General features: G+C 48.9%; 1 protein-coding gene across 1 annotated transcript in view; it reads right to left on the bottom strand.

Moving 5' to 3' along the window:
* The window catches only part of Myo5b (myosin VB), a 251035-nt gene that overhangs the window by 13860 nt on the left and 221808 nt on the right, over positions 1-15367 (bottom strand). The window contains exons 28-34 of the mRNA XM_090353117.1: positions 14396-14635; positions 13494-13594; positions 9771-9848; positions 6726-6924; positions 4639-4732; positions 2910-3053; positions 816-967 (exon numbers count right to left, since the gene is read on the bottom strand). Of these exons, the coding sequence (XP_090209243.1) occupies positions 816-967; positions 2910-3053; positions 4639-4732; positions 6726-6924; positions 9771-9848; positions 13494-13594; positions 14396-14635 (1008 nt within the window). The remainder of the gene's footprint in view (positions 1-815; positions 968-2909; positions 3054-4638; positions 4733-6725; positions 6925-9770; positions 9849-13493; positions 13595-14395; positions 14636-15367) is intronic.

Here is a 15367-nt window from a genome sequence, read left to right as displayed (position 1 = left end):
ACCCAGTGCGGAGGCCAGCTCCCATTCTGATAGTGGCAGTGTGGGGGAGAGCTGAAGATGGTCTCAAAGAAGAGTAACACGTGGGTATCTCCTGGCCCTCTTTGGACGAGCTAGCCAGGAAGTGACTCCATTGCAGTTGTGAAGGACCTTGCACCTTTTGGTAGTATTCTTTAAAAAAAAACCAAAAACTGGTACTGAGCTTAAACTCAGAGCCCAAACACTGTCTTGTGTGCATGTGTGCGTTCGTGTGTGTGTGTGTGTGTGTGTGTGTGTGTGTGTGTGTGTGTTCAAATGGATATAAGAATCTCATGGATTTTCCTGGCTGGGCCCTCTTTGAATCATGATCCTCAAATTTCAGACTCCTGAGAAGCTAGGATCATGGGTGTGAGCCACCTAGGTGGTGCTCTTGAGCTTTCAACCCATGTGAGCAGCCCAGGGCCCCCTCCTACAGCTGATGAGTGACAGAGACTTTCCCTGGACCACCCTGGGCAGCGGGTACCCAGTTTTAGGGAGGAATGGGGGTGGAACTGGCTTCTGGATCTGTCCTTGAACTCATGAGTGAGACCCCTTCCTTGGTTGTCACAGAACGTGTCCCTAGCATCTGAGGCAGGGAGTAGCCTGGCCTTTGGTTAGCATGGAACATCCCTGGAGTTCAGCAGGGAGGTGACCAGAGGCCCACACTGGAGTTCTGGGCATCTTTCTCTGGGAATGTCAGGTATCCTGGAGATTAGTAAAACCCAGACATGGCAAACAACATGAGATTGCTAGCTCTGCTCAGTGTATGGAGAACCACCGATTCTGCACGGGCTCCTTACCTTCAGGACTTTCTTGATGCCGTTGATGGTGGAGGTGAGTAGAGAGTGCACCTTGAGGTCGTCGCTGGTGTGGTCCGCGTGCCTGATGCACATGTAGAGGATGTATGCGGGGAGGCTGGGCACTGTGCCCGAGAGCATCTGGGGCTTCAGGTCTAGCAGCAAGGAATACCAGGAGTTACTATGGGACACAAGGGCTTCAAATGGAAACATGTTGTAATTATTTCTCTGTGGCTCACTGAGAAATCAACCTGTCACTGTGGCAGAGGAGAAGGAGGCAGAAGAGGAAGACTTAGGTTGTCCAGGATATGCAAATGCCTTCTGATCTGATCACTGGCAAACACACACAGATATGCAAATTCGAAAACAAAACCACATTTCATCCTCAGTGCTTCCACCCGGATGTGGACTCATAAGCCGCACAGGTTTGATAAAAACCTCAGCCAAGATGGAGCCCTTGACCAGAGGCAGGCTTGCAGACAGGCTCTTGCTCCCTCACTGGGGTGAGAGCTCCAATTCTTCAGCACCCCCAATTAGTACTGAGTTCTTTGGCTGACCCCAGGGGACTTTGGCAAATTGTTCCCAAAGATAGCCAGAAGGGTTCAAAGGCTGGAACGATCTCTTGCAAGCATGGCTGTCAGTTTGGGAATGAATTACCCCATGACTCAGCTACACTGTGCCAGCCCATCATCGCCACCCTCCCTCTCCCCAGCGTTTGCCCAGTGGCATCTCTGCCACTTCCTCCAGCTGCTGTCTTAGACTTCAAGGACCTTGTGACTCTCCCTTATGACCTGCATACTCAAGTCTTTTGATTCTGCTCTGCTAAAACTCGAGGCAGCCAGGAGGAGCTGGTGTGTGGATTGAACTCCACAGGGCACCTGGGAGGCCAAAGAACCAGGATGAAAGCACTGAGTAACAACAGGAGCCTGAGCCAAGGGAGGAAATGTCCAAAGGTGATAAAAGCTCAGAGTGTCACCTGCTCAACGGCCCTAGCTATAACCCTGCCCCCAGCCTGTCCTGCTGAGCATCCAGGAGGGGTGGGAGGCTCTGTCCGACTCAGTGGAAATCTCTCCCCTGTTGGAAGCAGGGCAGGTAGAGCTTTCATCCCCAAGGACCAGGCTTGGGAGGGTCCTTGGGACACAGCTTTCACAGCTGCCTGGTAATGCCAGAGAACACATTAGCAGGCCTGCCATGTGTCTGGCTGAGAAACTGCAGGTAAGTGCAGGGGCAGCACTGACCAATCCCGAGGGACGTGGCATGTGTGACCCCAGTGTTCCTCCATCAGCGAGCATGTGAGCCACCTGGCTTCTTGCCATAGCATTCCAGCTCCTCAGGTCTGCAGGACAGCATGTCTCTGCCTTTCTGACCTCAACTTAGGATTACTGGCAAAGTCCCCTCCCCACAATACCCAGGAGAACTGTGGTCCTTAGCCACATGGCCAGGAAAGAAAGGGACAAGTCTGTATATACACAGGCTATCTGGCTCCAGAGGTCCTGTTCATAATGGGCTGTGTTGCAGTGATAGCTAGTGAAGACCTATTATTATCGATGGGAAATCAGAAGCTGGGGTCTGCTCCTTACTGGCTGTGTGCCCCAGTCAAGTTGCTGCAGTGAGCTGTGTCCTCCAGTGTGAGGTGAGACTAGTACAGTGCCTACTTTAAGGGATGCTGGGAGTTTTAAACAAGGTGAGGAGGCTAGGGGCTTGGCAGAGTCTGTGATACAAGATGTGCCCCATAAGCCTTAGCTGCTGTGATTGCCAGCCACTTTCATCTGCACAGACTTTTGCCAAGGGGAGGGGTGCTGCGGTGGCTGCTGCAGGAGCCAGGCTGACAGCTCCCCCTGGATCTGTCTACTGTGCAGGCAGGCACACAGAGGCCTCTCTTTATCAAGTTTATTTGGCACTGGGTGGCTGGGAGGGGACTTTCATTTGGAAAAGCCATGAGTGGGTATTAGGACAACTATTTGGAGACAGTGGGTATGGGGTGGGAGAGGGAAGTGGTCAGAGCTGTGCAGGGCATGGGAGGCCATAGTGTGGATGGGAGGGGGAGCGGGGAGGAGTAGGAGCTGGTAACGGAGAAGGGGCACAGTGGGGGCTGACCTGTCACCAGGTTCCGGATGAGGAGGGCCTCATCCTCCTTGTGGTACTCCAGCATGCCCTGGAAGTCCTTCTCCTTCCGCTGGACTGTGACTTGCCTGGTGAGCTCGTGGTGCCCTCTGTCGCTCTGAGCCAAAGCCTGGGCCGCTGAGTAGGAGAGAGACAGCAGAAGCGTGAAGAAGGACCTGCAGCTGCTCCCGGAGGGAGGAGGGCGGTCCTGAGTCTGGGCCCCCGAGGTCCCACACTGCACCATCAGTTCCTGAAGCTGGTGGCATTCTCCAGTGGTGGCCAAGGATGCCAGCCCTTGGTGCTGGGGTCCACCACATGCGGCAAGAGGAATCCCCCACAAGGGCTTGATTCTCTGAACCAGAGAAAACATGGAAAGGCATGAGACAGAGAGGGTGGTTCAACCTATCCAGTGGGCAACTGCTTTTCTTCCCCTTCCAAGATGAAAGAAACAGAAGATGCAAGAGGCAGAAACACTGCACTGGGCACGTGAATGTAGAGTCAGTCAGGAGAACTCGCTAAATGCAGTCCATACAACTCCCTGAGTCAAGTATTCAGGAGGGGTCTGGGTGCTGCATTGGGGCTTATAAAGGCCTGAAAAACCTCACTCAGACCTTTCCTCCAGCCTGAGTACATGGGAGAGTACGGTGGCACCCAGAGATGGATCTCCACGAATATCTCGTGTTTACTGCACGCAAGGTGCTTTCTTAAGCCCTGGGAACATGAGATTCTGTCTCCAGGGAACACGAGATTGGGTGTGGCCACAGGGGAGTGGGAAGGGCAGTCACACAAGCACTCAGGAGGAATGACAAGACTCCAGGACTTAGTAAAAGGGAGAGGCTGGAAGTCAAGGGAATTAGGAGAACGAGGAACTTAGGGCAGAAAATGAGAACTCCAAAGATGAAAGGGTTGGGGAGGTTGGCAGGTGTGCAGACAGACCACGAGGCTCAAATATAGTCAGGTATGAGATCACACCCGGTAGGTAAGAGATTATACCTGCCTACATATGAGTCTGTGCCTGGCATGGGGCCCAGACCTCCCTGCCTCCCCAGAGGAGCAGGTGAAAACAAGGACCTGACTACGCAAATAAAGCAACACCTGTGGCTAGGGTGGTGGCATCAGGACACCATACAACAGGACTTTAGCCCTGAGGTGGTGGCTCTTGAGCTGATAGTTGGAAAATTAGAAAGATATCCAGGCCATGGAGGCCATGGAAAGTTCCAAGCAGAGTGGCAGGTACATAAAGAATGGCTCATGGATTTGCAGCATGGGGTGAGAGGAGAGACTGTTCTCATTGCTTTGGGAGACAGATTTAAAGCACTGCTGGCCTTCTCTGGGTTAGTTCTCCCCCTTCCCCGAACTTCAGAGCTGACACTGGTGTGCAGTGAGGCTCCTGGGACTGGGATCTCTGCTATATAAGATGTTCTTTCATATCAGGAAGCCTTGGCTGTAATCTTGAGCCCTGTGAAGGCAGGCCCTATGAGGCCCCTTTCCTATGTCCCATTTCTCCACCTTGTAGAGCCTGGCTCAGGCAAACACCAAATACTTGCTTAATTCAGCAAAGAATGTGTAAGCTTGGGTGGGGGCTAAATTCTCTTATGTCATGGCTGGCACAGGCACAGCTGCCAGGAACACGGGGAAGTGGACAGCAACTCAGTCCTATGGGCATGGTGAGACACACACTTTGGCCTCAGAATGCACACGCACACTCTCACATACACTCTACCTTCTAGGTCCTGGACTTTCTTCATGTGGATCTTCAGTTGTTTCTTCAGCTTCCGCTCATTCTTTTCCAGCTTCTCTACAAGCTCTTTAAGGTCCTGAAAGCAGGAGGAGGAAGTGTGTGAAGCAATTTGAGGCCCGTGTTAGACAGAAGGAAGGTCCTTGCTGGGAGAAGAAAGGCTACGGAGCACTGTGGGCTCAGCCTGGCCAGGAAGGCCATCCCACACAGCCTCAGCTCTCTGCTCTGGAGACCAGGAACCAGGCAATGGGTTTGAGTTCATTCCTGCAGTAATGACAGGGCAAAGTCCTCCCATTCAGACTCCCTGGAGCCTTCTGGGATCCCAGGGCTCCCCAAGCCAAGCCTCCTTAGGTTGCCATGTGGACCCCAGGAGACACACCACCTGAGTGTCCCAGAGAAACTGGTTAGAGCCTTAGGAAAGAATAGACAGGAAAGCAGAGGTGTGGGAATGTGGGCACTGGGCTAGAAGAGCCCACATTGGCCCAGAACCCACACAGGACAGAGACAGAGGCTGTGGCTGCAATGTTGTTGTTGCTGGTGGTGGTGATGAGGCTTGAACTTTGGGCCTACTGATGTACTTGAGGTCTTTTGCTCAAGGCTAGTACTTTACCACTTTGAGCCAGTGTCACTTCTGATTTTCTGGTGGTTAATTGGAGATAAGTGTCTCATGGACTTTCTTGCCTGGGCTGGCTTTGAATCACAACCCTCCGATCTCAGCCTCCTGAGAAGCTAAGATTAAAGGCTCAGCATGTGGCACAAATTTATAGCAGCTGTTACCACTGGACGCAAGTCATGGCACTAAACTGTCAGGAAAGGATTGTCATTTGTTTCACTCAGATCCACCTTGGCAGTGGTTGTCTGAGGTGGGGGTGGGAGGAAGTAGGAAGACCCCTACTCCTTCATTACCATTAGAGCCAAGCTTCAGTGACCAGAGTGATGGGGAAGAAAGAAGGCAACATTCCACACTGGAATATTTTGAAAATATTTTGGGGTCCTTTAGGAGGTGATTGGATCATGAAATTGTTAACCTAAATAGATAAATCCATTGATGAATTAATTCACAGTTTCATGGGATACTGGAAATTTTAGGATGTGGGGCCTATTTGGAGGAATTAGAGTTGCTATCTCCATGTTCTTGAAAAAGACATTTTCTTTCCCTCGCCTCTCTGCTTCCTGGCTGCCATGAGGTGAGCAGCTTTGCTCTGTGATGCACATCCTGATCATGAGTTGAAATAGGCAAATACATTTTCCCTCCTTTTCAGGTGTTTATGTCAGGCATTTTTTTGCAATGATGAAAAACTGACACTCCACCTCCCTCCTTGCTCGTTGCCCCAGTTCCCATCTCTTTCATGTGTTTCCTTCTCTCCTAAACCTCCATCCAATTCTTTCTTTGATATTTATTTGTTAAGTCCCATGTAAAATCACGTTTTAGTAACAATTATCCTCTTATTTTTTAAATGCCTTCCTTCTCCTGATCTATATTATTTCACTTTTCCAGTTCTGACATTTGCCATGGCTCCTTGCAGGGATGGCTGCCAACAATTTCTCCTCCTTTAGGAGGTGGCGCAGCACCACTACACCTGGACCAGCCACGTGACTTGCCTTGGTCACATGGCAGAAGTGGTGCTGTGCTGGTTCTAGCACTAGGCCTTAAGAGGCTCCTCAGCTCTTGCTTTCAACCTTTTGGAAGCCAATACCAGGCAGAGCATCTCAGGCTAGATCGATGAGTGAGACAGGGCACATGGAGACAGAGACCTCAAGGAGGAGAAATGAGACCCCAGACAAGGAATAAGACTGTCCTGGATTGTCAAGCCTCAACTAACACCATGTACAATGGAGATGAGGCTGGCTGCACTGAGCTCTACCAGAATTCCTAATCCACACAATAGTCATTGATATTTTAAGCCACCCAATTCTACCAAAAAAAAAAAAAAAAGATAATCCAGTTATCTCTCATTGGCAGATACAGGGTGTTGGCCTATCTGGATAACAGGCTTTCTTGATTCTATTTTTTCCAAACATGATTTCTAAGCTGTGATTCCTAAAGTCCTGTGATCCGTGAAGCCACTCACCAGATTCTCATTGGTCAGCCGGGATATCTCCTGCTGGACACCGAATTCCACTTGGGCCTCTGGGGAGAGCAGCAACGTCTGGCAAAAGGTCTGCTGTTGTTTGTCCATCTCCTCCTTCAGGGTCTCCACCTGGGCCTTGAGACTCTCTACCTCTTCCTCATGCTCCAGGCTCTGAGCCTGCAGCTGGGCTTCCAGCAACCTGCATGAGGAAAAATGGGACTCAGACCAGCACCCCTAAGTGAGGGGCCACAGACGGAAACACAACAGGGGAGTACCCAAGCACACAACAGCAGCCATCTTTAGGCCCCGGTGGGGGTGGGGGTGGGGAAATGATGTACCAGGAAGACAGCCACCATGGATCTCATCAGGCAAGCAAGCCATCCTGCTCTCAAGTGATGTGAAGCCACGGCCAAAGCCACTCCTGCTCTTTTTCTCCACCCTTGCTCCTCATTCTGTGAGTGTTGTCTGCTGATGTGGGACTGAGGAGGTTGCCTCCATGTGAAACAGTCAGTAGCACAAATGGATCTTGGGTTCTTACTCTGCAGCCTAGGCTGGCTTCAAAATTTGTCATTTTCTGTCTGAATGCTTCTTTCTGAGTGCTGGGATAATACTTTTGTCACCATGTCTGGCCTTCAATGAATTTTTATAGTATTTTCATTGGCACCCAAATTCACAAGAATCTTGTCATAAAGATTAAAGTGGTAAACTGAGCTAATTATACTTTTGCTCATTTTCTCTATTATTTGCTTATTTTCATATGTAAGTATTTTGCCTTTCTATTCATCGCCACTGCTGTTGCTCTATTTTATCACACATGCACAGTTTTTAGAACAATTTCCTCTTCAGATACTCCCGGCCCTCCCAAACTAAGACTATTTGCAAAAGCGCTGGGAAGAATTAAGATCCACAGAAGTTGTGGACACACCTAGATCCAGAGGAGGTGTGGAAAGGCTTGGGAAGACCAGAGACTGTGTGAGACAGTCAGGCACTCTCGGAATACACCTGTTCCATACTGACAGAAGGCAGGGCCTCCTACAGGCTCAGCAGCAGCCCCCTCACCCTGGGGAGCTGACACTAACACAGCTGGAGGTGACTCTGCCATCTTTCGGGACTTCATTACCTGAGCAGGCTTTCTCATGCAGAGTATCTGCCTTCACTGGGAAAGAAGGCAGGGGGTTGGGGGTGCTGGACGAAAGGGATCCTAGAAAGCGTCCTGACATACTCTATGGGTGTGGGGGCACCCTGATCTTTTCCAGGAACGCAGAAGTGGAGCTAGGAAATGGGTAGTGTCCAGGGGACTGCTACTAGATCCCCTGGCTGCCCAAAAGGCCCAGAGCAGGCAGCTGCCATGTTTTTGCCATTTTGTTGGTTTGGGAGGCAAGAATTGCCATGGAAAGGAGGAAGAGAGAGAGGGAAAGTCTACCATGTTCCAGAGACAGCCATGTCTGAGGTAGCTGAATCAGCCCCACAGCGGGCCAGCAGCTCCTCCCAGCCATTTCTCAACAAAGTGACAGAGAAACTCACTCACTCACCACTGATCTACTACTAAAGGAAAATAACTATAGATCATACAGGATAACTCGGAACTTAAATTGCCATCTTAGATGGCATATGCTATCTAGATAACATTCAATAGTGGCTATAATATACCAAATATGTTCCCCAGCAAGGTGTAAATTCAACTGCAGAGAATAGACACTCAGGTTCTGGATCTGCTGCACAGGGGATGTGTTTCCCCACATGTGCTGCGAGTTTCTTGTCCACAGGGTCTATGCAAGCTGTGATTCCTGCCCATGCCTTAGGTTGGCCACCCTATCATGAACAGAAGAAAACTAAGGCCAACAGATGGTTGTGGCTACAGCGGGGAGAGGCTGTTCTCACCGGCCAGGTTTCCTGATGCCAAGGGCTTGTGTGTTAGTTCACTAATGCATTCATTTGCTTATTTGTTACGCTGTATCCAGTCTGTTGACAGAGGCAAGAGAAAGCCCTAGTTTTTATACACAGTCACTCTTCTGATAAATCCATCGCCTGAGTAGACTGGAATCTGGTCTTGTTGAATAAGTACCAATGCAGAAAGAGAAGCAGTTATATGACTGTATGTGTATATATGTAGATACATATATTGGTACACACAGCTTTTCCCTGGCCATGACCCTGGGTGGCAGGGTCCTAATGTCTTCCATGAGGAATCTGACCCAGTTGTTTCCTGCTCACAGGCTATGGGGCCACATTTGAATCCAGAGAGAAGCTGTAGAGCTAGGAAGCCCTGTCAAGGCAGGGACCTTGGTGGGTGAGGGCCACACAGAGGTGAGTACAAGTGGAGGGTGCCGGGCTCCTATTCCACCTCTGTCATGCCACCTGTCCTGGGAAGCAAGCCTGATGACAAAGGCCCCATCTCATGTTGGAAGGCTCAAGTGAACAAAACTACGACTCAACCCCTCCCTAGCTAAACTGCTCATCCATGGCTGAAGGCTACGCAATACAAATTTAGACTCTGGTACCAAATGCTGGGTTCTCTGCTTAACCAGCTGAAACCCACTAGGCTGCAGCGCCCTCTCTCACTGGGAGGGCTGGGAGGGTTAGACACTAGTCCCAGGCATGACACTTGACTCTTGTCAGCTCTAAGTGCCTGGCACAGCACCTGCTATGTGCTGAGAGCAGACCAGAGCCATTTTTTGGCTGCTCCTGCATGGTTAGGAGGTAGCACAGCATTTCGAGTCCCCAGAGCTAAGCTTTCTCTTCTGTCTTATTCGTAGAACTGTGTGCCTGCTTTTCTGTTTCCCCACCTGTAGACCAGAAGGCTAGTCCATGGGGTTTCTAAGATGCATGGGCCATGCAGGAAAGCAGTCCCTCTGACCTGTTCACACATCGGACACAAAGTGACAGAAGACCCCAAGTACTGCCAGTCAGCAGCCGACCTGAGCTGTGTCCCCATGCCTCTGCGCCCCTCCCCCCAGCCCGGCCACTGCCCTGGCAGGAACATGAGAAGTGTGGGAGAGAGCAGAAACACAAAGAGGACATGGAAGGACAGGAAGCATATTTGACCTGGCAACTTGCTTTAGGCCTTGGTAGGCCAAGCCGAGTTCTCCATCTTCATTCAAATATCCCCAGTCCTCAGTCTGGCTAGAAATAAAGGACAGAAAAACAGGATGTCCAGTGCAGAGGAGAGAGACAAGCAAGTGGCCAGGCCAGAATGTGGAGTGACTACACACTGAAGATGGGAAAAGGGAAAAACCTGCAAGCACCCCAACACTCTTTTCCAGTCCTACAGTTTGGGTGACTGAAGATAGCATCTGCCTGCGTCTCCAAGGTTCCTGTTACTGTCTGTGGAAGAGGTTCTGGTACCCTCATGGCGGGCACTAAGCATCACAGGTGGGGACATACGTTCCCAGACAGCAGTGTCGTGCCCATTCTGATGGCTACAAGCAGCAGTAACCCAGCAGTATGTGCCACCATGCTTTCTCCTCGGAGCACATAGAGGAGGCCTCCCCAGATGCTGTGTGTGGCATACTTCTGTCTGGGGCCTGGGGGCTGAATGTGTCCCCTTTTCCTTCTCAGTAGCCACCACTTATGTGTGCATAAAGCCTTTTGACAGCAGCGATGTAATGAAGGGCTGCTGGGAAAACTGATGGCAGCACTGCAGAATTCCTGCTGAGGGCCCAGAATGGATCACAGCAGGCGGAGCAGGAAGATGAGGTCTTCCTCTGCTCCAGCTATGGTCCTTTGTGCCCAGAAAGAGATTCTGACACCTGGCAAGGATCCCAGAGGGTCCTCTGCCCTTTGTTTCCTGTGTATTTTTAAATGGTTATTATAAAGGTGATGTACAGAGGGGTTACAGTTACATAAATGAGTACAGTTACAGGTAATGAATACATTTCTTTTTGGACAATGTCACCCCTTCTCCTGCTCTTTCTTAAAAGCTTCCCCGCTGCCTGTTGAAAATGACACCACCCCCAACACAGAAGGGCCTCACTTCATTGTTCTCCTAGCTGTTCTCCAGGGTGGTACGAGGGTGAGGCTGAGATTAAACCCTCAGCATCCATCACCCACCACCAGTTTCACAGGGAAACACAGTTGTGAATTCTATAATATGACAAAAAAATAAAGACAAAGATATAGCCAGCACTCCACAGTGCCCAGGAGATCAGGCACAAGAATGAAAACCAGCAAACTAACTCAGTTTGCTCTTTGCTCTTAGGTAAACCACATCTCCAGAGGAATTTACCATGCTACCTTTTCACTTGGGGACGATGGATGGAGCAATAGTGCCACCTGCTGCTGTAAGAAGTAAAACCCCAAATAACTGCACAGGAGCTTTTTTTTTTTTCCTTTTTCTTTTTAAAATGCTTAATGTCGAAACATCTCAATATTCAGAGAAGACCTCCTGTGCATGAATCCTACTCTGGAAAAGGCCATGCATATAACTAAGAAGGAAAAAGAAGTATGTAATCTCTGAATTCAGGAGGCAGCAGGGCCCAGTGTTTAGGAAACTGGGCAGGCTATTTCTCCATATATCAGGAGGAAGCAGATGATCTTGAAGGGTTTTTCTGTCCACCTTTAATTATTAGCTGTAGAAGTCATACACCAGAAAAGACCCTGGAAACTAATGAAGCTGGTTCCTCTTAGTTCCCAGGACAGAAGTACGAGAAAGTGTGCAAAAGAACTACCCACATTCTGGGAGTTCAGGCCAGGGCAGGCCTCAGACTTACAGTTCAGAGGGAAGACAGAGTTGGAAAGATCAGAACAGGACTCTAAACTGTGAGAGTCACAAGGAACCTCAATCTTGGGGATCATGGCTGCTCAGAAGGACGTGTGACTAATAGAAGTACATCTGTGTGGAGAATCTCCTCGAGAGTCTAACAATGCTCAGTGAATAATGTAAACATTTTCTAGGGTTATGACACAGTCCACCACACATGCCAGAGACATGATTTATATTTAAGCTCTAAAGCCCTCCACCACAGGCCAACCACAGGAAAGGCATAGCTAATCTCCATCTTAACCTTGTCAGCTGGGTCCCAAAGTCACAGGCAACCTTCCTTCCCTGTTAGCCTGCTCTCTCTACTCAGTGTGTGGATTCACCACACAACTTCCTCAAGACTAAAGCTGAACTGGAAGAGACGAACCCACCGGCAGCTGGTATGGCAGGCACTGGGACCTGGGTTGTCAGGCTTCCTCCAGGCCATGGCTCTTTTCTGTCCTGGAACCAGGTTCAGAGTTTATTATTTGCTTATTGTATGCGATGCTTTCTGGCAATAGGATTATCTTAAGATATAATAGAAGCCATATTTATTTTTATCACCACCACTATTGCTAAAAAGAAGACAAATCCAGGGTATTGAACAGCGTCTGGGGACACCTAGACCTAAGACTGGATTCCTGACAACATTGTGGATGAGTAGAGGCAGCTATCAGCTTCAGCTCTGGAGATCACAGATAAGACCACCCCAGCCCCGCTGCCCTGCCTGCTTGCTATTTTAATATCTGCCTCTTCTCTTATGCATCTCATGTCTTATCTTTAGCCCAAGATAATTTAAAATGAATAATCTGGACTCCAGGTTTAGTTAAGTGAGTCACCTTCATTCCTTTTCTCCTTCCTTCCAGGAGAATTACCTCTCCCTTGAAACACATTTTGTGTCCTCTAGGGGCCTACCCTCCTCTTCTGATTTCCTGGCGTGCGTGCGTGCGTGTGAGTGTGTGTGTGTGTGTGTGTGTGTGTGGTGGGGCAAAACAGCCCCCAACCTCAGTGCTGGGCCTCCTGGATTTATCTGGACTCAGCTACAGGTCAAACATGTGCCTGAGCCACTCAAGCTTTCTGGGCCTCAGTTTCCTCATGCACAGAGGAGGGGCTGAATTAGGAGGCCTGGAAATCAGTCTTCTGGGATACTGTGACAGGTATGAAAGAAACTTTAGATTGTAGTGACAGTGCCACCTACTGCTGGATTCTGGAATGGTTTGCTGTCTTGCACTTCTGAACAAATGTTGAGCAAGTCAACAATAAATTGAGAAAGGAAGGCAGAGGAAAGGCCAGCTCTGATTTTGCTCTGGAAGACCAGTATGATAAAGGTGGCAGCATTTATTATGCATTCACCACTAGCTCTAGGTGCTTTACTCAGATTAATTCACCTACCTGTGGTCTCAACACCCGTAACAGACCCAATGCTAAGACTGTCTCAACCCACAGGTGAGGCATCAGAAGCACCCAGCTTCTGGTTTCTACAAAGCAAAAAAATTCCACATTCTTGAGCTTTCTGCCACACTACCAGTTCTCCCATCTGTCCAGTGACAACCCTTGGCTCTGCTGCCACCTCAGGCAACCAATCCCTCCCTTTCGCTACCAGAAACTGTTGGTTAACGCAAGTCCAGGAAGTCTCACTTGGGCGAGTGTGGGAGGGGAAATGGTCCCATTCAAATCTATCAGTGTCTATCTTGGGTTCCACTTCTAAAAGAGGATGGCAGCTGGAGTGGACACTTCATTAGGACATGGGCTCCTTCTACATGAAAACCATCCTTGGCCAGATTTTCCTGTCACCCTGCTGATCCTAACAGTTTTCAGCGGACCTGGATTCCAGCCGTATGCTAAACTAAGAGCAGGTTTTCTGAGAACTTGGAGCGACTGGAGTCCACTCCTCTTTTATCTCCTCTAATCAATACTTCCCTGTGGCTATACACATGGCCAGTGCCTGAGCATGGACTGCAATGGCTTAGGTTGACAGGGTCCCTAGCATGGACTTCTCTAGGCACAGGTTTTGGTGAGGTGTGCCTTACCTGTTTGTCTGGCATACTCCATGGTAGGCTTCAATAGCATCTTCCTGGTCCACATGCTTTTCACTGTTAGGCCAACTTGTTCTGGCATTGATGTTTGGCTCCTAGAAGATGTCAAATCAAAAAAGTAAATAAGAATACAAACTGCCATGAAATGGCTTTGCAATCCAAGGGGAGAGAAATATGACTTGGGGAAAAGATGAAGGCCTGGAGGAATTCAGGTGACTGTAGCTAAATGTAGGCAGGGATATGACAGGGTGAGATCACCTTGGAAAGGTGTGCTGTGAGGCACAGAGCTTAGGCAGCAGGGGAGATGACAGGTAGTGTCCCCTGGGAGGAGAACACAACTCATGTCCAAAAGACATGGCTCATTGTTGGGTCTACAGCACTCGTTACTACTGAGGCATCACAGCCCTCAGCCAACCCCAGAGAGGGTCAGCTTATCAGAGTCCAGAGGGACCCAAGTAGCCTCTGTCCCCCCTCCTTTCCACTCTACAATCTGTCCCCACGAGAGAATATTAGGGATACACACTAAATAGAACTTTCCATCCAGGGAGGGCTTGCTAGGAATGGAATTACCTTAAGGTAATCAGAGGGAAGGGGGAGAAGTGTAATTCTACTTTAGAAGCAAAGTAAACAGTAAAGAGCACAAAGTAAAAAACAAGCCACCTGTCAAAATCTCTTGTCCTTTTCTAGTATCTTATTTAGAAGATTCTAGAAACTACTAGCTTCATCTCTCAGAAAGGTTTATGTTTAAGGAGCAGCAAATTCCTTGTGCTGCCATTAGATCCCCGAGCAAGAGATTCTGCTTTCTCAATTTTAAGGTCCTCAGGCAAGGGTAACATATGCAAAACCAAGTCTGTCACCACTCCAACAAGCCCCAGCCATGGCTACCGTTTTGTTACCATGTTCTTGCCGGCAAGTCTGCGCTGGTCAGCACTCATGATCTGGGTTCTAAGGATGAGCACCTCCTCCTTGCGGACCTCGAGCTCCTCATTGGTCAGCTTGAGCTGGTTCAACAGGAGGTTGTAGCTATCGGGAGAGCTGTGGGAGGAGTTGTTGTGTGTGGCTTGGTCAACCACAGCTTTCCTCAGCTCATTCAGGTCATTCTTTAGCTTCTTGTTCTCTGATTCCAGCTCTTGCCTCTGGAAGACAGATAAGAGTGAGGCCTCACATCATTACATCCAGGGCCTGGCTTCAATCAGCTCAGGCTGTCCAGGGGGAGTGAGGAAGAACCTACTCAAAAATCCTGACTGACATCAGCAAGCAAGCAAAGCTGGAGCTTGGATTTGAATTCAGGATCCTGGGTTATGAGGGAAACATCTTACACAACTCCTTTATAGAATTCCACGAGGTAGTTCAATATGTGAATGTTTCTAAGCACATCTGACTATGAAACCTTCCATTGTAGAAAGAGAGATATTTTGGGGACAGAAAACTCATAATCTCATGTGTGCTAAACAAGCATTCTACCACCATTTGATGGCTCTACCTTGGCACTGACAACTTTTAAACAACTGGACTTCTGGAATCTTAATATGCTTATGGGCCTTAAGGCCCTCAAAAATCAACTTTGAAATGTATTTCATATATTTTGGGCAGTATATTTACCATGTTTGAGACATTTTGATAAGTTAAAAATCTGACCATTACAAAGTTCTAGTAAAGGCTCTCACTTAAGATCAAAATTTTTCCATAAAACTAAACAACAATAAAAAAAGAGCACACAATAAGAAGGCATTGCTTGTCTGCTAAAGCTGCAGGTTAGCGCTCTGATAAAACTGAGTCCAGGGAAGTGAAAGCTTCCAGTGAGTTTAGAGTTTAAGCCAGGACCAGAAACTCTACTCTCCACCACTTCTAAATCTATGGGAGACTTA

This window comes from Megascapheus bottae, chromosome 19 (genome assembly GCF_031878675.1).
Source record: "Megascapheus bottae isolate mThoBot1 chromosome 19, mThoBot2.hap1, whole genome shotgun sequence".
Classification (NCBI taxonomy): domain Eukaryota; kingdom Metazoa; phylum Chordata; class Mammalia; order Rodentia; family Geomyidae; genus Megascapheus; species Megascapheus bottae.
The sequence above is the reverse complement of the archived record's forward strand: the minus strand, read 5'-3'. Positions and strand labels throughout refer to the sequence as shown.